General features: G+C 37.3%; 1 protein-coding gene across 4 annotated transcripts in view; it reads left to right on the forward strand.

Annotated features, from left to right (window-relative positions):
- CASC1 (cancer susceptibility 1) overlaps positions 1–25959 on the forward strand; it is a 92179-nt gene that overhangs the window by 32276 nt on the left and 33944 nt on the right. For 2 of the 4 annotated variants that reach the window (XM_032287133.1, XM_032287123.1), the window contains exons 2-8: positions 7187–7271; positions 8785–8876; positions 11000–11101; positions 11937–12074; positions 16886–17032; positions 20174–20277; positions 22263–22575. In XM_032287133.1, coding sequence (XP_032143024.1) covers positions 7187–7271; positions 8785–8876; positions 11000–11101; positions 11937–12074; positions 16886–17032; positions 20174–20277; positions 22263–22575 — 981 coding nt within the window. Of the gene's footprint in view, positions 1–7186; positions 7272–8784; positions 8877–10394; positions 10438–10999; positions 11102–11936; positions 12075–16885; positions 17033–20173; positions 20278–22262; positions 22576–25959 lie in introns of those variants that run through there. The other 2 variants (XM_032287140.1, XM_032287145.1) reach the window with 2 other exon arrangements.

Here is a 25959-nt window from a genome sequence, read left to right on the forward strand (position 1 = left end):
ACCAGTGATGATGAGCATTACTTCATATGCTTGTTGACCTCATGTATGTCTTCTTTTGTAAAGTGTTTGTTCATATCCTTTGCCCACTTTTGAATGGGCTTGTTTTTTTTCTTGTAAATCTGTTTTAGTTCTTTGTAAATTCTGGATATCAGCCCTTTGTCAGATGGGTAAACTGCAAAAATTTTTTCCATTCTGTTGGTTGCCGATTCACTCTAATGACTGTTTCTTTTGCCGTGCAGAAGCTGTGGAATTTGATTAGGTCCCATTTGTCTATTTTGGCTTGTGTGGCCAATGCTTTTGGTGTTTTGGCCATGAAGTCCTTGCCTACGCCTATATCCTGAATGGTTTTGCCTAGATTTTCTTCTAGGGTTTTTATGGTGTTAGGCCTTATGTTTAAGTCTTTAATCCATCCGGAGTTAATATTAGTGTAAGGCATCAGGAAGGGGTCCAGTTTCTGCTTTCTGCCCATGGCTAGCCAGTTTTCCCAACACCATTTATTAAACAGGGAATCCTTTCCCCATTGCTTGTTTTTGTCCGGTTTGTCAAAGATCAGATGGTTGTAGATATGTTGTGTTGCCTCCGAGGCCTCTGTTCTGTTCCATTGGTCTATATCTCTGTTTTGGTACCAGTACCATGCTGTTTTGATTACCGTAGCCTTGTAGTATAGTTTGAAGTCGGGTAGTGTGATGCCTCCTGATTTGTTCTTTTTGCTTAGAATTGACTCGGCTATGCGGGCTCTCTTTTGGTTCCATATGAAGTTTAAGGTGTTTTTTTCCAGTTCTGTGAAGAAGGTTGTTGGTAGCTTGATGGGGATAGTGTTGAATCTGTAAATTACTTGGGCAGTATGGCCATTTTCATGATATTGATTCTTCCTAACCAGGAACACGGAATGTTTTTCCATCTGTTTGTGTCCTCTCTTATTTTGTTGAGCAGTGTCTTGTAGTTCTCCTTGAAGAGGTCGTTTACGTTCCTTGTTAGTTGTATTCCTAGGTATTTTATTCTCTTTGTGGCAATTGTGAATGGCAGTTCATTCTTGATATGGCTCTCTTTAAGTCTGTTATTAGTGTATAGGAATGCTTGTGATTTTTGTACATTGATTTTGAATCCTGAGACTTTGCTGAAGTTGCTTGTCAGTTTCAGGAGATTTTGGGCCGAGATGATGGGGTCTTCTAGATATACAATCATGTCGTCTGCAAATAGAGACAATTTGACTTCCTCCTTTTCTATTTGAATACACTTTATTTCTTTTTCTTGCCTGATTGCTCTGGCTAGAACTTCCAGTACTATATTGAATAGCAGTGGTGATAGAGGGCATCCTTGTCTAGTGCCAGATTTCAAAGGGAATGCTTCCAGTTTTTGCCCATTCAGTATGATATTGGCTGTTGGTTTGTCATAAATAGCTTTTATTATTTTAAGATACGTTCTGTCAATACCTACCTTATAGAGGGTTTTTAGCATAAGGGCTGTTGAATTTTGTCAAAGGCCTTATCTCCATCAATTGAGATAATCATGTGGTTTTTGTCTTTGGTTCTGTTTATGTGGTGAATTATGTTTATAGACTTGCGTATGTTGAACCAGCCTTGCATCCCTGGGATGAATCCTACTTGATCATGGTGGATAAGCTTTTTGATGTGCTGTTGCAATTGGTTTGCCAGTATTTTATTGAAAATTTTTGCATCTATGTTCATCGTGGATATTGGCCTGAAGTTTTCTTTTCTTGTTGTGTCTCTGCCGGGTTTTGGTATCAGGATGATGTTGGTCTCATAAAATGATTTGGGAAGGATTCCCTCTTTTTGGATTGTTTGGAATAGTTTCAGAAGGAATGGTGCCAGCTCCTCTTTGTATGTCTGGTAGAATTCGGCTGTGAACCCGTCTGGACCTGGGCTTTTTGTTGGATGGTAGGTTCTTAATTTGCTGCCTCAACCTCAGACCTTGTTATTGGTCTATTCAGGGTTTTGGCATCTTCCTGGTTTAGGCTTGGGAGGATGCAAGTGTCCAGGAATGTATCCATTTCTCCAGGTTTACTAGCTTATGTGCATAGAGTTGTTTGTAATAATCTCTGATGATGGTTTTAATTTCTGTGGAATCTGTGGTGATATCCCCTTTATTGTTTTTTGTTGCATCAATTTGGTTATTCTCTTTTCTTTTTTATTAATCTTGCCAGTGGTCTCTCTGTTTTGTTGATCTTTTCGAAAAACCAGCTCCTGTATTTATTGATTTTTTGAAGTGTTTTTTTATGTCTCTATCTCCTTCAGTTTTGCTCTTATCTTAGCTATTTCTTGTCTTCTGCTAGGTTTTGAGTTATTTTTGATCTTGCTCCTCTAGCTCTTGCAATTTTGACGACAGGGTGTCAATTTTTGATCTCTCCTTGCTTCTCATGTGCACTTATTGCTATATATTTTCCTCTTAGAGACTGCTTTAAATGTGTCCCAGAGATTCTGGTATGTTATGTCTTCATTCTCGTTGGTTTTGAAGAACATCTTTATTTCTGCCTTCATTTCATGGTTTATCCAGTCAACATTCAAGAGCAAGTTGTTCAGCTTCCATGAAGCTGTGCAGTTCTGAGTTAGTTTTTGAATTCTGAGTTCTAACTTGATTGCACTGTGGTCTGAGAGACTGTTTGTTATGATTTCCATTCTTTTGCATTTGCTGAGGAGTGATTTACTCCCAATTATGTGGTCAATTTTGGAGTAGGTGTGATGTGGTGCTGAGAAGAATGTATATTCTGTGGATTGGGGTGGAGAGTTCTGTAAATGTCTATTAGGTTAGCTTGGTCCAGGTCTGAGTTCAAGTCCTATATATCCTTGTTAATTTTCTGTCTGGTTGATCTGTCTAATATTGATAATGGGGTGTTAAAGTCACCTACTATAATTGTGTGGGAGTCTAAGTCTCTTTGTAAGTCATTAAGAACTTGCCTTATGTATCTGGGTGTTCCTGTATTGGGTGTGTATATATTTATGATCGTTAGCTCTTCTTGTTGCATTGATTCTTTTACCATTATGTAATGTCCTCCTTTGTCTCTTTTGATCTTTGTTGCTTTAAAGTCTGTTTTATCAGAGATGAGAATGGCAACTCCTGCTTTTTTTTTTGCTTTCCATTTGCTTGGTAAATCTTCCTCTATCCCTTTATTTTGAGCCTTTGTGTATCCTTGCATGTGAGATGGGCTTCCTGGATACAGCACACCAACGGGTTTTGGCTTTTTATCTAATTTGCCAGTCTGTGTCTTTTGATTGGGGCATTTAGTCCATTTACATTTAGGCTTAATATTGTTATGTGTGAATTTGATACTGCCATTTTGGTGGTAGCTGGCTCTTTTGCCCATTAGTTGATGCAGGTTCTTCATTGTGTTGATGCTCTTTGCCATTTGGCATGGTTTTGGAGTGGCTGGTACTGGTTGTTCCTTTCTATGTGTAGAGCCTCTCTCAGGAGCTCTTGTAAAGCAGGCCTAGTGGTGACGAAATCTCTGAGTACTTGCTTGTTCGCAAAGGATTTTATATTTCCTTCACTTATGAAGCTTAGTTTGGCTGGATATGTGATTCTGGGTTGAAAGTTCTTTTCTTTAAGCATGTTGAATATTGGCCCCCACTCTCTTCTGGCTTGTAGGGTTTCTGCTGAGAGATCTGCTGTGAGTCTGATGGGCTTCCCTTTGTGGGTAACCCGACCTTTCTCTCTGGCTGCCCTTAGCATTTTCTCCTTCATTTCAACCCTGGTGAATCTGACAATTATGTGTCTTGGGGTTGCTCTTCGTGAAGAATATCTTTATGGTGTTCTTTGTATTTCCTGGACTTGAATATTGGCCTGCCTTGCTAGGTTGGGGAAGTTATCCTGGATAATATCCTGAAGAGTATTTTCCAGCTTGGATTCATTCTCTTCGTCGCATTCAGGTACACCTATCAAACATAGATTAGGTCTTTTCACATAGTCCCACATTTCTTGGAGACTTTGTTCATTCCTTTTTATTACCCTTTTTTCTCTAATCATGCCTTCTCGTTTTATTTCATTGAGCTGATCTTTGACCTCTGATATCCTTTCTTCTGCTTGGTCAATTTGGCTATTGAAACTCGTGCATGCTTCATGAAGTCTCGTGTTGTGTTTTTCAGCTCCATCAATTCACTCATATTCCTTTGTAAGTTGTCCATTCTTGTTAGCATTTTGTCAAATCTTTTTTCTAGGTTCTTAGTTTCTTTGCACTGGGTTAGAACATGTTCTTGTAGTTCACAGAAGTTTCTTACTACCCACCTTCTGAAGTCTGATTCTGTCATTTCATCACACTCATTCTCCATCCAACCTTTTTCCCTTGCTGGTGAGGAGTTGTGATCCCTTGTAGGAGGAGAGGTGTTCTGGTTTTGGTGTTTTCATCCTTTTTGTGCTGGTTTCTTCCCATCTTTATGGATTTATCTACCTGTCGTCTTTGTAGTTGCTGACTTTCAGATTGGGTCTCTGAGTGGATGTCTAGTTTGTTGATGATGAAGTTATTTCTGTTTCTTAGTTTCCCTTCTAACAGTCTTGCCCCTCTGCTGTAGAACTGCTAAGGTTCACTCCAGGCCCTGCTTGCCTGTGGATCGCCTGCAGCGGCTACAGAACAGTAAGGGTTGCTACCAGTTTCTTGTTCTGCTATCTTTGTTCCTGAAGGATACCTGCCAAATGTCAGTCTGAAGTCTCTTTTATGAGGTGACTCTTTGGATATACAGGGGTCAGGGAGCTGCTTGAGGAGACAGTCTGTCTTTTACAGGAGCTCAAGTGCTGAGCTGTGAGCTCCGTTGTTCATTCAGAGTTGCTGGGCAGGTACGTTTAGGTCTGCTGCAACAGAACTCATAAACCGCTTTTTGTTCCCAGTTGCTCTGTCCCAGGGAGTTAGGGCTTTATTTATGAGTTTCCGTTGTGCTGCTGCCTTTTTTTATTTTTCAGGGCTGCCCTGCCCCGCAAGGAGGCAGCCTAATCACTGTCTGCCTGCAGAGACTTTGTTGAGCTGCTGTGGGCTCTGCTCAGCTGCCCTGAGAACTTCCCTGCAGTCTTGCTTATATGGGCATAGTTAGCACTGCGTCAGCAATGGTGGCCCGCCTCTGTATTGGCGGACTCTCTCTGTAATGCCAGGTTGCCTGGGCAACGGCAGGCAGCCTCAGCAGTGGCAGGTTGCCTTGGCAACAGCAGGCTGCCTCAGCAATGGCGGACTACCTCCTTATTGGTGGAGTGCCTCAGTAATGGCGGATGCCCCTCCCCCACAGAGCTGGACCGTCCCGGGCTCAGCTGTGCTTGCTGTGAAACTCTCAATCCAGAGAGTTTCTGATTGCTGTTCTTTTGTGGGGGTGGGGCCAGCCGAGCCTGATCACCTGGTTTTCTGCCTCAGAGCCTTTCTTGTTTTTTTTCTTTTTTATCCCAGGTGTTCCAGTCGCCTGTTGAAAGGGCGCCAGGATCTGTTTCCCATGCGGCAACCTACTGCACAGGCTTAAACAGCGGCGCTGAGATTCGTGGCGCCTTTTTTGCTCAGGAATCTCCTGGCCTGGCTCCCTGTTCAGTCCCCTTTTTAATCAGATGAATGTGCGGCTTCCTGGGGCTCCAATCGCCAGCCAAAAGGGCACCCGGACCGGTGTATTTTGTACGGAGAACTGCTGGCCAGGCTGCCGACAAAGCAGCCGCGCGGCGCAAAGCAGCCCCGCTGACCGAAAAACCGCGCGCCGGCCAAAACAGCCTCACTGGCGACCCGTGGGTCTCCTCCGCCTGGGAATCTCCTGGTCCGTGGGCTATAAAAATGCGGCGTCCACTCACCCTCTGCGCTTTCACTGGGAGCCGCAACTCCGAGCTGTTCCTAAACGGCCATCTTGGATCGAAACTCTATAGATTCTTCTTAAATTTAGATGGTGCTCTTCTCTTTAGCTTTCCCATGTGAAAACGGAGAAGAGGTCGTTATCATAGAAATAGCTCTCAAATTTGCTTGCATGGCACTGACCTCTTTGCTAAACCTCAGTTCTATAGTTCTAGTGACTGCAAGAATTGCCTGAATGATCTACCAGCATTTTGTACTAATTACATGTAAATTATTTTTAACAATTCTTCATTCAAATTCACCTGTTCTGGACTGCCATTCTCTCTCTGTCAGACTGTCTCCTGACTCTCTCCTCTCTTTATTTCCAATTTTAATCATTACTAAGTAAGTTAGCTTATAAAATATTTATTGGATACTCTCTGCATTTCCAGGGACCGTTGACCTTTTTGGCCCATCCAGTGCCTATTCAGCTCCCTATCTTGCACTTTCATTTCTCTGTTTTTGGGATATCTTCTGTTAATGTTAAAATCTTTTGGCCACAAATCGAAATGCCATCTACTCACTAAACTCGAGCAGGACTTCAATTTGTTGAGTCATGTTAATAGTATGGCGTCTTGTTAATAAAATGGTATCCTCTTTATGTTTTTTCTCTAATACCAGGTTAATTTCCAAAGTTATGTTCTTCATAGCCACAGCCCTTCTCAAAAACTTTTAGGAGTTTTCCATTTCTCTTAGAATAATGTCCAAACTCTTTAGCATAGGCTCTAGCCTTCTTTCACATTCTCATTTTCTTCATCACCTCTTCTTGGAGTCTTTCCAAGACCCATTGAACTTGTTGGCCCATCGAATGCTCTTTCAACACCTTATCTTGTACCTATTTCTCCCTCTTCTTGGAGTATCTTCCTCTGAATGATAAAAATCCCTTGAGCACAAATTTAAATATACCTACTCTGTAGACATTTTACTTGCTCCTTGCTGTTGAAAGTAATCTCTCCTTCCTTCAAACTTGCAAAATAACTCTCTGTATACTTTTTAGTCATAAGAATACTTTTCAGTTTTATAAATATACAGTTTCAGACTGCTTTTACATATGTTTTACTTTATTTCCTACAAGATGAGGTTTTCTTTAGCACCATTTTAAAGATAGGGAAACTGGGAATGAGAATTATTTAAATTGCACATACTTGTCACTGTCACCCTTGCCTTTGAATAATTTATATTATTTTTCCTGTTTCCAGACTTTGTCCTTCAATGCACTGAGTCAAGGCTTTACACTAATAGGCAGTCTTATTTGCTGAATGAGTGCATGAAAGTCTGGTTTTATGAAAGGAAAAATGTTTTTCACAATTAGTATTTGAGAAGATGTGTGTTTAAAGTAACTTGCATGTTAATGGCCTTTTTTATGATGTGGCCTTTGTTAAGTCTGGCAGTAAGAAAAAGAAAATCACCAAAGCTGAACGATTGAAGCTGCTACAAGAGGAGGAAGAGAGACGACTGAAAGAGGAAGGTACAAAATAAATAGTGATAGTGTTTACAGGTATAGGTGATAGTAACGACAGGTTGGTCTTCTGTAGTACAGTCAATATTTTTCCAAAGCTTTTTAATTTTAAAATTTAATCTGTGTTATGATAGATAGCTATCATTTGGAAAGTATCCAGAAATATGTTAGTACATGCCAGTCTCTTCCAGATATATATTGAAGTAGGGTTGCCAGATAAAATACAGGAGCGTAGTTAAATTTATCATTCAGATAATCAAATGAATAATCGGGATAATTTGCCCCATGCAATACTTGGGACATTCTTAACCTAAAAAAAATTATTGTTTATCTAAAATTGAAATTCAACTGAATATCCTGTCTTTTAATTTGCTAATTCTGGTAACCCTATCTTGAGGTGTTTATATTTACTGATGGAATTAGGAGCATTGGTGATGATTGTTTCAGTGAAAATTCTGACACTCAAATTCATTAAATGTGGGAAATATACATGGGCAAGAAAAACACAGAGCATCCTAAATTTTTTAATAATATTTATTTGCCAAATTTAAAATACTAATTTCATTTGTTAAAAATCAATTCAACGTTGATAAAAAGTGTTTATTAAACTACCAAAAAGTGATTTTTAAAATCTGAGTATTTAGATACAGGTTTTTAAAAGACTGTTCTCAGGTTCCATGTTGATTTTTTATGTATAATCTTATGCACTCTTTCTTTAGTTGACTCCCAATAAGAATGCAATATCAAGATCTATGTCTTGGGGCATGTTTTATTTATATTGGATTAAACTTATACTCTTCAATATATATTTCACATTTTATTTTTAATAGAGCAAGAAAAGATTAAGATAATTACATCTGAAGTTGTAGATGTCACAAGATTATGGAAGTCTTCTGAAGACTTGACTTCCTCTCAATTGCCATGATAGGCCTGCCAGATTTTGTTTGTTAAAATCACTATTGGATCGCTATAAACTTTTTGGAAAAGAAAGAAAAATATTATGCTGGGCCTTTTATTTTTTTTGACCAGAAAGCTTGAGTTGTTACTTTGTTTCCTTTTCTTTTTTTGAGGCGTACTTTTGCCCTGTTGCCCAGGCTGGAGTGCAATGGCATGATCTCAGCTCACTGCAATCTCCACCTCCCAGGTTTAAGCAATTCTCCTGCCTCAGCCTCCCGAGTAGCTTGGATTACAGGCATGCGCCACCACACCCGGCTAATTTTTTGTATCTTTAGTAGAGATGGGGTTTCACCATGTTGGCCAAGCTGTTCTCCAACTCCTGACCTCGTGCTTTGGCTTCCCAAAGTACTGGGATTATAGGCATAAGCCACTGCACCCGGAGAGTCATGTTACTTTCTTGAAGAAAGGAGAGCTGACACTTTTCTCATTTCTACTGTGTAATAAAGACTGTGACTTCCATAAAAGATTCCACCACTACATCTTGGAAATATTAGAAGTAAATTTAAGGTCTTAAAAATACAGTGATCTATTCACTGAGGGAAAAAATTTTTTTTTGGTTCTTTAGAGGAAGCCCGTTTGAAACATGAGAAAGAAGAAATGGAAAGGCTTGAAATGCAGCGAATTGAGAAAGAAAAATGGAACCAACTTGAAGCAAAGGTAAATAAACATTAATAATGTTCTTAATGAATAATTAAACTATGGTTATCAGATCTATTGTCATTTAGTGTCCTTCTCAGTCCATAGCTACCAGTAATATTTAGGCCTACATGAACTTAATCCAACCAAGATAAGTGACTTTGTTATCTAGATTTCACAGATGAGGAAATTGAGGCATGGAAAATTAAGCATCTAATAAGTGGCATAGCCAAGACTTAGATCTAAGCAAGTCTTGCTGCAGAGACTGTGCTTGTAACCTTTAAGCATGCATGAATCTGTTTTATAGACGATTTAACAGGAACCAAAAAAAATTTTCAAAATATTCAAATTCTACCTCTCCTTTGTTAGTTTCACTTTTCTTTTTCACTAGAATCTTTTAGATCAATAATTCTGTAATACTTTGTTCTCAGGACAAAACTCCATTACTATTAAAAACTGAAGACTCCCCCGCAAGGAGCTTATGTTTATGTGGATTACACCTATCAGTATTTACCATACTGGAAATTAAAACTGATAAATTTTAAAATGCTTACATTAACAGACGTTACATGTTGATTAAAAATAAACTTTATTAAACATAGGTAAATATATTAACACTTTTAAAGAAACAACTTTTTTAAATTAAGGAAATGAATGGCATTGTTTATATTTGAAAAATTTATTTGATATCTGACTTAAGACAGCTGCATTCTCATATCTATTTCAGTATTCCATCTGTTGCAATGTGTTTTGTATGAAGCATATAAAGAAAATCTGGCCTTATACAGATATGGAGTTGGAAAAAAAGGAATATTTTAATAGCCTTTCTGATAATTGTGGTTATTCTTCTTTGATACTAGATCAAAACTCTACAAGTCATAGTTTCTTAATGTGGAATATGAAACTGTATTAATGAACTATTCATACTCTGTTATCTTGAAACATTGATTTATCCTCTGAATAGATCTTGTTTCCATACATGATTTGGCATTATCATGTGTTGCTTGCTTGAAAAGTTTTGGTTCACTAAATTATTTGCTTCCAAATGTTGATGTAATTTATTATTCATTATCAAAAATCACATACATTAGTATAATCGCCAATCAAATCAAAAGTTTTTAAGGATCGGAATACTGTCAAGCTTACAGTGATGGATACAAGTTTTCTAAAATTTGAATTTTTGCCTGAAAGCTTGAATTTTATCATTGATGACAAATATTTTGAGTTGTTTCCTTGAAGTGACACACTCCATTCATTCATTTTTGAGAGAATGTCGCCAAAATAGTCAAATAATTGCACAAGTGATATTTCTTAAGACAGCATGGTCATTCCATATGCAGAAGAGCTTTATTCATAGTTCCCGTTTTATCCAACAGGATATTAAAAAGACATGTACTTAGGGTTAAGATTTAATACAATTAATAATATTCACCTCTTCATCTGGGCATTCTTTTTTTGAGACTGAGTCTCTCTCTGTCGCCCAGGCTGGAGTGCGATCACGCAGTCTCAGCTCACTGCAACCTCCGACTCCTGGGTTCAAGTCATTCTTCTGTCTCAGCCTCCTGAGTAGCTGGGATTACAGGTACACGCCACCATGCTCGGCTAATTTTTGAATTTTAGGTAGAGATGGGGTTTCACCATGTTGGCCAGGATGGTCCCCAACTCCTGACCTCGTGATCCGCCTGCCTCGGCCTCCCAAAGTGCTGAGATTACAGGTGTGAGCCCCCACCCTACCCCTGCACCCTTTTGTGAAGCTGGCTCCTTCCCCTCACCTCTTCACCTAGAAAGAGTACTGTTTGGGGTCATTGCCTGATTTGTGCTAAGATATCAGCACTTTTACACCATCTTGCACAATCAATGCAAATAGGTACTCGATGAAAAAGTCAAATAATATTATTATGGAAAGAGATTTGACCTCACAGATCCCAGGTTTTAGGTGCCCACCAAGAGTCTATAGATCATACTTTGTAAGCCACTGTTTCAGATGAAACCTTTTGGAAATATCAGTTATATTCAAACTAATTTTAGTATTCATTTTGAAACTGCAGCTATATGTTTAACCACATTAAGTTTTAGATGTTACTTGTGAAACGTAAAGCTACAATTAAAAAAAAAAGATAAATGTACCTGTCCCTGTGCAACAGGATCTAGAAAGGAGAAATGAAGAACTTGAAGAACTTCGTTTATTAGAGGGGTGTTTTCCTGAAGCAGAGAAATTGAAACAGGAGACTAGATTGCTTTCTCAGGTAAGACTGATTTCTCTTTTTGTAGCTAATACTTTTGCCACCACAAGAGGGAGTTGTAGTCTAATTTTGATGCCAAGAAACTAAATTTATCTATTTTAAAAAAACCCTCTCATCTGACAAAGTAAAGTAACATAACTTTGTAGAAAGCTATTTGTCAGTTATAATGTCCTTGAAATGTTTATATTCTTTGACTCAATTGCTGGGAATGTATACTAGGGAAATTATGCTAAATTAAAACGTAAAAGCTTTGTGCTTAAGGCAATCTAGTCTTGCTCATAACATCGTAACTTGGGAAATAATATAGGTGAATATCAGGAGAAAAATGAAAAACTATTATAATATGGCTAAAGATTGTGGTATATCTTAAGTGAAAAATTCTAAGTACAGCACAGTATGATTACAAATGTGAAATTTGCATAAACTACATACAAAATGAATGGAAGGACCTGTACGAAAATGCCAGCGACAACTAGTAATTAGTAATGATTTGGGAAGTAGAAATTAGCCCAGGTGCTGGCCTTTTCAAATAAGCAGTTCTATGATTAATTAGAGAGGAAAACCAAGCAAAACAAAAACTATTTATAAATAATACTGTAAAATTAAATATATGAAAGTAGTTAGTACTTCTATTTATCTGAATATTAAGGATTAGAAAGTACTGATTGAAGAAGAATTTGGTTATTTTAGAGATATCTCAACTTATTAGTTAAAGCCATCATGTTTTTATCTAAATTGATTAAACTAGGTTATAAGAATTTATACTTCAAAAGAGAAGTCATTTAATCTTTGGTTGAATCTTCGTCAATGTGAACCTTTAAACATTTTTATTCCACAGTGGGAACACTACCTTCAATGTGATGGGAGTCCTGATCCTTCGGTAGCCCAAGAAATGAATACTTTTATTAGCTTGTGGAAAGAGAAAACAAATGAGACTTTTGAGGAAGTGATTGAGAAGAGTAAAGTAGTGCTAAATGTAGGTGTTTATGTATTTTCCTATAAACTGGCTGTTACAAACAGTTTGATATTAACTCAAAATATAAATTAATATATTATTTGCAAAATAATAGCACTGCTGCTTCTGAATCCTTGGCTATAGCAAAAGAAGTAATTGGTAATCTTTTCATTTTCTTTTTACAAGTCCTAAGAATTTCTTGCCATGTTAGCTAAGGTCAGCATATCATAAAACATTGATTATTTGTCTGCCTAATCTGGCAAAAAAAGAAAAAAATCAAATTGCGTGCATTCATGGAGATAACTTGGGTGGGAGTAGTGGGTAATTTTATCCTGAGTTGGAATATCCACTATTCAGTAATTTAATACCCATGATTTTTAATATTTACTGGGTGCCAGGTATACACTCAGTGGGAGTGCAAAAATAAATAAGAATATTCTATCTTTTGTTCCTGCAAATAGGATGGTTAGATTAACCTGAGAAGCTTACACTTTACAATGCACTTAAAAATACTGGGGGAAAAAAACTAATTTATTAAAAAAATTTTTTAATTCATTGCCCCAGTCACACCAAAAAGCGAGGTTAAACCTTAGAGGTCATAAAAGAATCCAGAAAGTAAGAAAGTCTCAAAGCCAGTGGCTTCCCAGAGAGTACCAGCTAACTGCTAGTGGCTTAGCATTGGTTCAAAGGGCCATCAAGAGGCAAAGCCTAGAATACATACAAGGTGGCAAGTTGAATCAGAGACTCCTGTATGGCTGGGAGCCTCAAAGATATTATGGATAACGGGAAAAATTCATTGTGCAGAAGGAGATTATAAGATGTATTTGGCTTATCTTTAACTTAGTGAATGAGAAACAAAAATGTCTCCACTGTGAATTTTTATTTATTTATTTTTATTTGTTTTTTGAGACAGCGCCTCCCTCTGTCACCCATGCTGGAGTGCAGTGGTGTGATCTCAGCTCACTGCAACCTCCACCTCCTGGGTTCAAGCAGTTCTCATGCCTCAGTCTCCCAAGTAGCTAGGATTACAAGCATATGCCACCATGCCCAGCTAATTTTTGTATTTTTAGTAGAGGTGAAGTTTCACCATCTTGGCCAGGATGGTCTCAAACTCCTGACCTCATGTGATCCACCCACCTCGGCCTCCCAAAGTGCTGGGATTACAGGCATGAGCCACTGCACCTGGCAGAGAATTTTTAATCATGAGTGAATCAAAAATTGGATTGGAATAATTTACTGGAAGACAGCACAGAGACAAAGAGAAAATATGAAAGAGCAGTTGACAGACATATATGATAGAGTTATGTCTATCACAGTTAAGAAGGGCTAAAAATATGTGGAAAGAAGTACTAGAAGGGATACAGAAGAATGGAAGAGAGACAATATTCAAAGAGATAATGGCTGAAAAATTTCCAGAATTGATGGAAGATGTGAATCCTCAGATTCAAGTAGCTCAAGAAATTCTAAGTTAAAAAAAAAAAAAAAGTGTGTTTATGCTTATAACACTTCTGACTTCAAATGTGTGGTTTTCTCACACCAACCAATTATCCAACTCTCCAGACACCTGCTGAATGTCCTTCGATCCAATGCTGGTACTGACTACCTAGAGCTAGTGCAGACCCCAGTCCCACAAAACTGCCCCTTCCTCTGCTTCCAGTCGCAAGTCCCAGGTTGTCACCTACACTTCGAATCAACCTGTTATAAATCAGGTTATTTGCTATAATGGCTCACAAAACTCAGGGAAACATTACTCGTCTCTAGTCTCTACTGGTTTATTATAAAGGATATTACAAAGGGTACAAGTAAACAACTAGACAAAGAAGTACAAGGGGTGAGGTCCATAGGGAGGAGTGTAGAGCTTCCATGCCCTCTTTGGGCACACCACCCTTGCAGCTCCTCAATGTGTTCAACAACCAGAAAGTTCTCTGAACCTTGCTGTTTGGGGCTTTTATGGAAACTGCATTTTGTAGGCATTACTGATTAAATCATTTGCCATTGGTGATTAATTCGTCTTTATCCCCCTCCCCATCCTGGAAGCTGGGGGGTGGGGCTGAAAGTTTCAGCCCTCTAATCACCTGGTTGGTTCCTCTGGCCATCAGTCCCCATCCTCTAGGACTCATCACATTAGCATAAACTCTGGTAAGGTCGAAAAGGGCTTATTATGAATAAAAAAAAAAAAACTGTTTCTCTCATTCTTATCCCTCAAGAAATTCTAAGAAGCTTGTGCCAGGAACAAGGGGCAGACACCAAATATTTATTTCTTTTTATGTCACATCAAGTTAGGATAAATAAATTCACACTTAAACACACTTACCTAATAATAGAAACTAGAAGGAATTCACTACTCTTATTCCTGGTATTATCCTTTAATGCTTTTTTTGGTCCAGTTCCTCACAGTTTTATGCTTCCTGTCTTTGCTGCTGTAGTTTAACTTCTTCATGTTTTTATAAGAGGGTATAACTGTAGACTCTTTTAAGCTCATACCATGCGTTGCGTGATTTAATCTGAACAACAAGGTTATGAGAGTCATTTAACAAATAAAGAAACATATATTGTGATTTGCTTACAGTCCACTATGAGACCTTAGATGGACCTTACTCTGACTTTCCAAAGGCCCAAAAAGTCTCTCATACAGTCTGAGCTATTTAAATGCCAGTGGATTAATCATACAGTGTTCTTGATACTACACATCCTCTCTACCAGAGAGGCTGCCATGGCATGATGTCAGCTTAGGAATCTGGTACTTTGCGGTTAGCAGGGAGGTAGTGGAAAGTAGCACTAGAGTTCACCGGTGATGAGCTGCAAGGGACATCTTCCTGTTACAAGAATGAAAATTCAGAATAGAAGTAATAAATAGCAAAAAAGATAAGAAAAGGATAAGTTCAGTAACACAGGAGACAGAACAGGGGAGTAATCACAGCAATAGGAAATGAAAGCAGAAAGCTGCAAAGCAAGTGGAGTTGGACAGCAGTAACAGATGGAAATGGCCCCGTAGTCATCACCAATTTCCAAATTTATTTAATAAACTCATATAGTGCTTAATCTATGCCAAGCTTTGGAAATAGTAACTTTTTTAGTTCTCATAATAACACTATGAGATAGGTACTGTAAACCCCATTTTTCAAATGAGCAAGTTGAGGCACAGAGATTTTTAAATAACTTTCGCAAGATCGCACTGCCAGTTGAGAGGTGGCCAGGATTGAAGCCCAGCATTCTTGCTTGAGTCCATACTATCCTATGCTATGATGCTGCCTGTCTCCATTCAGAAAATTTCTGTGTATTATCTGTGTTGGTGTTCAAAATTATATTCTGCTGCTTACTAGTTGTTCCTTCATCACACTGTGCCTCTGTTTCCTCATCTATAAAATATGCACAATAACAATATCTACCTCATAGAGTTATAATGAAGACTAAAGGAATTAAAATGTATACAGTGTTTAGAACAGTTCCTGGTGTATAGTAAGCATTGAGTAAAAATATTAATAGTTCTCTTCCATCTCCTTCTCCTCATTGTTGTTATACTGTTGTTTTTCCTATTGTTTCTCAGTCTTAGGTAATAACAAGTTGCCACTCATTTATCAACTTGCTAATGAAAGCTCTGTTACACATAGTTAACTGGTAGGTCTGAGGGTTTAATTAGACTCACAGCCACCATTTCAGCAAGAAGGCATCATAGGTTATGTTGTGCTTTTCATACTGCATCCTATCAGAAGCCATAATTAATATGTTCCATTATTAATTTAATGAAGTGAATTTGATCACATGGTTAAGGTGTTGACCATGAAATCTCCACATTGCAAAATATTTTCCCCAATCTGAGATCAAATACTTTGGCACCAAAAGAATTATGTGTTCCTCAAAGCTTTTCACCTAATCATTTAGGTAACCTTGAGGATCTTTATCTGAAGTGGTTATTACACTGGGGATTGAAAAATAGTGATTTGCTAACTGATCATTGCAACCACATTAGATAGGTGGCATTCTTCTTTCTTACATAATTCGAGAAATACCAGGAATCTTCTTAATCTCAGTGACCATCTTTAACACCACATCTACAGGGATCTCATTGCCAGGTGTTGCAGGTATACCAGTCATGAAGTCACTAGTAATAAAGGTTCGAATAACTACAGATCTCTGGCATGAAGGCTGCTTTTGAAGTGGGTCCCGATCAAAATCACCGGCATCTGGCTGATTTTCCCAGCATACCCAGACTCCCTGAGAATGACCTTCCCTTCTGTAACCCCAGAGGCAATGCAGACCACCTAGTTCACCAATGGAAAGTCCCATATGGAAGGTCAGAACCCCAAACACACCTGGCACTACTCACTCCATGGAATGGATCAGGAGAAGAAAGCAAAGGAGCAGAATTGGTGGTGAAGGAAGATACCATAGAAGAAAGATGCAAAATTATTGAAGATCCATTCTGTTGGCTAGTTTTGTTTTACTTTATCCTTCCCATTTAGTAGCATCAAGAAAGAACAATCTAATTGATTATATAAAACTCTGTTTCTGTTGTGGAATACCCATAGCTGTTGTGGAATAAAAAGTATTTCATAAGGGGAAAAAAAAATACCTTCCACTTTGATTTCTGAATATCTGTCACTATAGACTCATGGATTTTTATTTGTTCAGTGTATTATAATTAATTTTAAGGGAGTTTGGGAGGAAATTTTTTGTTTATGATCTTAAATTACAGAATAAATACAGGAAAAGATTTCTATTTGTTTTGGTAAGGATGTGTTCCTCAATTCAAAAGGGATAGAACATATCATTTTACACTTGTCGTTGACTATTTCCCAGAGGATTAATTGAAATATTCTTTTACTTTACAGTTAATTGAAAAATTGAAATTTATTTTATTGGAAATTTCACCATGTGATTTGCAAGATAAAGATATAATACAGTACAAAGGATCAATTCTACAACTGCAGGAGCTCCTTCATCTTAAATTCAATGTAGCCACAGAAATACTTCTCAGAGTAAGTGATATTTTGCTTATATATTAACTTTTATAAGAATTAAGCATTAACATTTTATGTTATGTAATAATCCAGTATTTTTTAAATTGAAAAATCAAGAGATTATGGAAAAGTTAGTAGAATAAAGTACATATATTTATCCAGATTTAATAACTGATAATATTTTACTTTTAAACTTAATTTGTTTTGGTTTGGGTTTTTTTTAGAGACAGTAAAGATGAGATCTCCCTGTACTACCCAAGCTGGTCTCAAACTTCTGGACTCAAGCAGCCTTTTTCCCTTGGCCTCCCAAAGTACTGGGATTACAAGTGTGAGTCACTGCTCCCTGCCAAACATTTTATTTTTAAAGAAATAGAATATAGGCCGGGCGCGGTGGCTCACGCCTGTAATCCCAGCACTTTGGAAGGCCGAGACGGGTGGATCACGAGGTCAAGAGATCAAGACCATCCTGGTCAACATGGTGAAACCCCGTCTCTACTAAAAATACAAAAAATCAGCTGGGCATGGTGGCGTGCGCCTGTAGTCCCAGCTACTCAGGAGGCTGAGGCAGGAGAATTGCCTGAACCCAGGAAGCGGAGGTTGCGATGAGCCAAGATCGCGCCATTGCACTCCAGCCTGGGTAACGAGAGCGAAACTCTGTCTCAAACAAAAAAAAAAAAAAAAAGAAATAGAATATTATTTCTATTTGTCATTAAAAGTAATGACAAAAACTGCAATTACTTTTGTACCAACCTTATAATATTATTATGATAATAATATATAAAGATAGGATAGGAGAACTCATCCTAATGTATATATTAGCCAGGCATGGTGTGCCTGTGGTCCCAGCTACTTGGGAGCCTGAGGCGGGAGCATTGCTTGAGCCCAGGAGGTCAAGGCTGCAGCGAACCATGATCACACCACTGCACTTCAGCCAGGGCAGCAGAGCCACACTGTGTCTCAAAAAAAAAAAAAGAAGAAGAAGAAAATTAGAAAAAATACTATAATGTTATATTTGAAACGGAAATATCAGCATAAACCAGATTGCTTTTTATTCCATGAATAGGATTTGGGATTTCAGTTCTGGGGCAGGAAAAGTGAAAGGTGAGGCTGGATTATCTTATTGTGCTAGAAGGCAAGCAAATGCTCACAGACTAATAACTTTGCATGAAAGGGGTACCATTAGTTAAGAGGCTAGCTTGGAAGTACTACTGGCCAAATTTGGAATAATTTGAATATCAGAAAGAATAATGATTATAATCAATTATAACACATTGAATAAATAAAAATTTATGAGTTTATAGTGATACTGCAGAAACAAAGGGGGAAGGTGGAGTGAAGAAATAACAGTTCTTTACAGAAGAATACCATCTATCTAATGTGGGTGCAGTGATCAGTTAGCAGATCACCATTTTTCAATCCCCAGTGTAATAACCACTTCAGATAAGGATCTGCAATGGCTACCTATATGATTAGGTGAAAAGCTGTTGAAGAACACATAGTTCTCCTAGTGCCAAAGTATTTGACCTCAGGTTGGGGAAAACGTACTTTGCAATGGGGAGATTTGGTGGTCAGCACCTTAACCAAGCGATCAAGTTCACATAATTAATAGTGGAACATCATATGCCTTCTGATAGGGTGCAGTATGAAGAATACAGCATAACCTATGATGCCTCCTTCCTGAAAATGGTGGATCTGAATCCAGTTAAACCCCTATATCTTCCAGTGTACAAAAGTAAAGAAGATAGAGGAGCAAGTTAAACAATGCCATGATGAAACAATCATGAAAATCCACAGTGTGGGACAGTTCTACAAGACAGCTGTTCTGAATACTTCAAAAAGTTAAAGTTACAGAAAACAAAAAGTGTGCAATAGAATAATCACACTTAAAATTAATAATAAATATAATCTTCAACATTTCAAAGTTTTATATTCTAGCAACCACATTATTCAAACCCTTTATGACAGCTGATTTCTTGAGCAATAGGTATCAAACTGTGTTAGTTTTTATTTTAAAATTCTTAGGAGCATACTTGAATTTTATGGTTAAAATTGAATATTAAGTATTAGACTAGCAAAAACTCATCTGGATTTTAAAAGCTGGATATTTTGCTTTCTAAACTTGATGTGTTCTGAGATAAGTTAACTTTTTTTTTTTAATATCGGTAAGTGAAGTTTTATTAGAAACAGCTGTACCCAGTCATTACATATTTTTGTGGCTACTTTCATGCTTCACAGACAGGGTTGTATAGTCTCTATCTAATTGTGAACCTGGCAAATATCTGTTCATCCCTAAAACTTCAGTTGTCTTCTTTTTTTTTTATTATTGCATTTTAGGTTTTGGGGTACATGTGAAGAACATGCAAGATTGTTGCATAGGTACACACATGGCAGTGTGATTTGCTGCCTTCCTCCCCTTCACCTATATCTGGCTAACTTTTGCAGTAGAATAGTCTACACTTTAATAAGATATAGATAAAGAAGTATGTGTATAGTTAAAATGAAAAGTCATGATTTTGATGTTATGATTGAGAAAGGTAACATAATATTAATCCACAGGTGCTGTGGATTAGAAGTAGTAATATAGAAGTATTATTTTTTATTTTTCTGAGGCTGAGTCTCACTCTCTCACCCAGGCTAGAGTGCATGGTGCAATCATGGCCCACTCCAGCCTCAACCTTCCAGACTCAAGCAATCCTTCCACCGAGGATTTTTCCAGCTCCCAAATAGCTGGGACTTTTCCAGGCACACGCCACCACACCCAGCTAATATTTTTAGAGACGGGGGTCTCATTATATTGCTCAGGCTGTTCTTGAACTCCTGGATTCAAGTGATCCTCCTGACTTAGCCTACCAAAGTGCTCAGATTACAGATATGAGCCACCTCACCCAACCTAAGGGCAACTTTGGTTCTTAGACACCTTAGGAGACACTGAATGGAAAAAGGAGATGCATATTTAAGTGAGTAAATACATTTGTATCCTTTAGAGAATTTTTAAATACAATTCTTTGTCATTTTGATGCAACCTTATTTTTACCCAAGTTACTCCTTTAAGTAATTAATTAAGGGAATCCAACACATAAGTGATAAAATAACTTATCTAAGTTGTACAATTTATGAGGGCTGTGGCCCTTTATAATATTTTCTTTTTCTTCTTAACAGCAAGCTACTACTTTGGCAGATCTGGACAGTGGAAATATGGAAAAAATCATTAAAGATGAAAATGTTACTCTATATGTGTGGGCAAACCTCAAGAAGAATCCAAGGTACCCTGTGGGTCATATTTTCCCCATAGGCGGAAAGACTGAGCCACATCATGATTGCCAGACAGATGCCTATTTCATAGCAGCATGGTGTGTTTGGAAAAGCCTATTTTAGGAAGTTAGCCCACTGAGGGTTGAATCACAAACCTGCCATTTACTTACACAAGTTACTTAACTTTGTTGAGCTTCAGTATATCATCAGTAAAATGATGATTATGCCACTTAATAGGATTGGATTGAAGATTAAACATTAGTGCATATAAAAGTTATAGCATAGTATCTATTACCAATATGCACTCATTAAATACCAGGTTTTCCCCTTCTCTTTACCCGCTTAACCCTTCTGCCCTCCAAAAAAGTAGAAGTGGTAAGTACTTTCTTTTTTTTTTTTTATTTTTCTTTTTTTTTGAGACAGAGTCTCACTCTGTTGCCCAGGCTGGAGTACAGTGGCATGATCTTGGCTCACTACAACCTCTGCCTCCTGGATTCAAGCAATTATTTGTGCCTCAGCCTCCTGAGTAGCTGGGATTACAGGCACACACCACCACACCTGGCTAATTTTTTTGCATTTTTAGTAGAGATGGGGTTTCACCATGTTCGCCAGGCTGGTCTCAAACTCCTGACCTCAAGTGATTCACCCGCCTCAGCCTCCCAAAGTGCTGGGATTACAGGCGTGAGCCACTGTGCTCTGCCAGTAGGTACTTTCTACATGGTAATCTGGAATTTTGGTTTTAAAAAATGTACCTGTGAACTGTTAAAAATAATAAATTTTCATATTTGTATTTCTTGGACATTTAAGTGCCGTTTCCCCAATAGTTTTCAAGAAAGAAACATCTTTCTGAGGAATGACAGTGATGATGACAAATTCATGATCACTTGGTTGTGGCTTGATCTTAAAACATTTTAAGTTACTTGGATTAGTGAGTTTTAGAGAAAAATTACTACAATAAAAATTAGGAGGCCTAGGTTCTGATCTTACCTCTGAAAAGACTAGCCATGTGGCATTGAAAAAAACCTGGACTTTATTTTTGATATTTAGTAAAAGGAAAGAACAAAATATTTCCCAAGTTCCTTCCCTTTGCTATGAAAAACAAGAAAAAACACCTCTTGAGTTTACATCTAATCAGAGACAATATAGTAACTTTTTTCATTGTAAACTATGTCAAGTACAGAAAAGTAAAGGAAATTAGTCTGTATAGTTTTAAAAGAATAAAAATAAAATGGATAGCTCTGTACTCACTACCCAGGTTTAAGAAGAGAATTAGGTGGTATATTTTACAAGATAAGGAATAACGCAGGCAGAACAAGTTTCATTTTGATGATGATTGGGGTGGGGGTTGTGAGGATGTTGGGTTTGGTGCTGAACTGATTGAGTTTGAAGTACTCATAAGATATCAAAGTGCAACTGGCTGAAGGCATTGGGAGAAATCTGAGGTGTAATATATTTTGGGGAGTCATCAGCATAAGACATCAATGGTTCCTCACTTTTTGGGAGTCATGGATTCTTCTGAATGTCAAGTAATTACATACACTCACACTTGTGGAAGGGCATTTTTGGACCTCTTAAAGTCCATCCAAAGATGCCTCATACCCCACCCAACCCTGGGAAAAATAAAGCTCATATTAAAAACCTCTGATAGTATGAATAGTAATTGAAACCACAGAAGTAATAATATCAAGAGAGAAGAAAGAGGTCTTAGGATGGAGCACTGAGTAATATCAACATTTAAGGGATGGTTAGGAAGGCCATATAGTGACAGATGGAACTGCCAGAGATGGAGGAGACTGTGGGGCTATGGATCCAGTAGACTGTTTTTAGAAGGATAGCATCAGCAACTGGGTCCAAATGCTGCAAGGAAAGCATATATGATCAGACTCAAAATTGGAGAAAAATTAAAGTGAAGAGAAATACTGCTTAGGTATAAATTTGAAACAGACCTAGAGTCTCCTAGGGTCTCATTTTTTTGGTTATAATTTATTATTAACAGGTACAGAAGTGTCAGATTCTCTGAAACACAAATTGGATTTGAGATTCCAAGGATATTAGCAACAAGTGACATTGCTCTACGACTCCTGCATACTCACTATGATCATGTGTCTACACTGCACCTTGTTTCAACACCATCAAAAGAAGACACTTCCTCGGTAACTGAGTCAGTCAAAGATGATGTTGACAATGTAAAAAAAACAATCAGCAAAGAGGCTGAAGAAAAGTCCAAACAACAAGAAAAAGGATCTCACTTAATTCAGGAGGAAGAAATAAAAGTTGAGGAGGAACAAGGTGACATTGAAGTGAAAATGGTAGGACACATTTAAATATACACATTTTTTCTTCGTGTAACATGTGTTATTAGATTCCCTTCAAGTATTCTCAAGATTTTTCCTAAACAACTAGAAATTGTCTGGGAGCCACTTTCTTGTCAGTGCCTGAATTTTTAATGTGTATCTCTTTCTTGCCTTCCATTAATAGTCAATTAATAATTGAGCCACTAGCGTCAACATTCTAAAGCTCAGCACAGGAATTGCTCATTTTTATATTAGGTACACAACTGGGCAGCTTTGATGCCATTTAATTTTTGTATATTATGTTTCAAACTCACTCAAGGGAACGTGGCATTAAATGGAAACTTACAGTAAATACCTTTATAAACTGAAGGATAATCTTATATTACCCTGTTACTTCCTCAGTCTTGGTTTTGCAGGAAAGAATTTTATAAAGTAAAAATTGATTTTCTTAAAATATTACACTCTTCTCTGAAAATTTGACATCTTTAGATACAGTATTTGAGCAATAATCATTCCTCTAGTTAGCGTCTATTCTTTTTTCTGTTGCCAAGATTGTCAAGCTATTTGTTAGGAAAAACTACCTCTTAAGAATTTACTAATACTTTATCAGAGCTAAGCAGATTTTTTTGTTTAATAGCCTATTAGCATGTTATGAGGGGCCAAAAAATCTCAAGGTTTCTGACAAGTGCTTAAGACATGAAATGTATTGGTTTATTGATTTATTTTCTTTAAACACAGGAAAGGATTGAGGATTAGATTGAATACAAATTTAAAATCAGAATAGGAATTATTAGATATTCTAAGAACACGTGATTTATTAAGAATTCCATTTAAAATATTGCATTGATATCAAAAATTATAGGCTGGACCTGGTGACTCACACCTGCAATCCTAGCACTTTAGGAGGCCGAGGTAGGTGGATCACTTGAGGTCAGGAGTTCGAGACCAGCCTGGTCAACATGGAGAAACCCTGTCTCTACTAAAAATACAAAAAATTAGCCTAGAGTGGTGGTGCACACCTGTAATCTGAGCTACTTGGGAGGCTGAGACAGGAGAATCACTTGAACCTGGGAGGTGGAGGTTGCAGTGAGCCGAGATTGTGCCATTGCACTCCAGCCTGGGCGACACAGTATGACTTTGTCTCAAAAAAAAAAAAATATATATATATACAGGCTTTATAGCAATGTAGAAAAATGGATATGTCATAATGCTAAGTACAAAAAATAGTATTTAAACTCTAAAGACAAACACGTGAAAATTTGAAAGATATAAGAAAATGAGAACTCAGAAATCTGTGCATAGCTGATACTTTAGAGAGGTGAGAAATGAGTGATTTATTCCTTTTTAAAAATTTGTCATTTTTGTTTAAATGTTTTTTGAGCAGTAAGATAGTTTTTAAAATAAAAATTTCATTTGAACTCTCAGGTAATGTGGAAGTTCTGCTAGAAACAGTTGTTTCCAGTTCTCTTCATTTTCCTGGAATATGGAAGGATTATACTTCTCTCCACGTTGAAGCTAGGCATGACCATGTGACTTACTTTAGCTAATAAGATGTGATTAGATATGACAAATTAACATTCACTCAAACATCTATTTTTTTTTATTTTAAAGTTATGGCCATTTTTACAGGAGTGAGGTGGTATCACATTGTGGTTTTGATTTGCATTTCCTTAATAATTCTTTTATATGACTTAACATTATTTCAATATGCAGTAAAATGTACAATTAAACTCCACTAACTTAAATTTGGCAGGATTTGTGATTTTAAATTCCTGTAGACAAAGAACCTATCAGTATTTTACATGTGAATTTCGCATTATTGATTTTAAAATTGTGAAATAATAATTTGAAACCATATAATTTGAACTATTACTTGAATTTACATGGCTAAAGCAATTTTTTCTTATGCACATATCTCAAAGTGGCCTCATACAGTAATAATTCATTATAGTTCTGTTAATTTTGGCAGTAGTTTTATATTTTTATAGTTTTATTTCAAAAGGTTTTTGGAACAGATGGCATTTGGTTTCATGGATAAGTTCTTTAGGGGTGATTTCTAAGATTTTGGTGCACCCATTACCCCAGCAGTGGACACCATACCCATTGTGTAGTCTTTTATCCCTCATCCCCCTCCCACTCTTCCTTTGAGTCCTCAAAGTCCATTGTACCATTCTTATGCATTTACATCCTCATAGCTAGCTCCCACTTATAAGTGAGAACATGTGATGTTTGGTTTTCTATTCCTGGGTTACTTCACTTAGAATAAATAATGGTCTCCAATTCCATCCAAGTTGCCGTAGATGCCATTATTTCATACGTTTTTATGGTTGAGTAGTATTCCATGGTACATACATACCTCATTTTCTTTATCCACTTGTTGACTGATGGGCATTTGAGCTGGTTCCATATTTTTGCAATTGCAAATTGTGCTGCTATAAACATGCATTTACAGGTGTCCTTTTCATATGACTTATTTTCCTCTGGGCAGAAACCCTGTAGTGACTGGATTGCTGGATCAAATGGTAGATCTACTTTTAGTTCTTTAAGGAATCTCCATACTGTTTTCCATAGCAGTAGTATTAGTATACATTCTCATCATCAGTGTGAAAATGTTCTCTATTCACCACATCCACTCAAACATCTATTATTTTTTGATATTTAAGTAATGGCCATTTTTAAAGGAGTGAGTTTTGATGTGCATTTCCTTAATAATTAGTAATGTTGAGCATTTTATCATATGTTTCTTGGCCATTTGTATATATTCCTTTGAGAATTGTCTATTCATGTTCTTAGGCCATGTTTTGATGGGATTATTATTTTCTTGCTGATTTGGGTTCCTTATAGATTCTGGATATTCTGCATCTGATAATCTTTGTCAGATGAATACTTTGTGAAGATTTTCTCCCACTCTGTGGGTTGTCTGTTTACTCTGCTGATTATTTCTTTTGCTATGCAGAAGCTCTTTAGTTTAATTAGGTCCCATCTACTTATCATTGTTGTTGAATTTGCTTTTGGGTTCTTCTTCATTAAGTCTTTTCCTATGCCAATGTCTAGAAGGGTTGTTCCAATGTTATTTTCTACAACTTTTATGGTTTCAGGTCTTAGATTTAAGTCTTTGATTCATTTTGAGTTGATTTTTGTATAAGGTGAGAGATGAGTATTCGGTTTTATTCTTCTATATGTGGCTTGCCAATTATTCCAGCATCATTCGTTGAATTGGGTGTCCTTTCCCCCACTTTATGTTTTTGTTTGCTTTGTCAAAGATCAGTTGACTGTAAGTATTTGCCTTTACTTCCAGGTTCTCTATTCTGTTCCATTGATCTATATGCCTACTTTTATACCGGTACCAAGCTGGTATACCAGTACCATGGTGACTACAACTTTATAGTATAGTTTGAA

The sequence above is a fragment of the Sapajus apella genome, unplaced genomic scaffold, assembly GCF_009761245.1.
Source record: "Sapajus apella isolate SASKATOON/1434 unplaced genomic scaffold, GSC_monkey_1.0 scaffold2, whole genome shotgun sequence".
Lineage (NCBI taxonomy): Eukaryota > Metazoa > Chordata > Mammalia > Primates > Cebidae > Sapajus > Sapajus apella.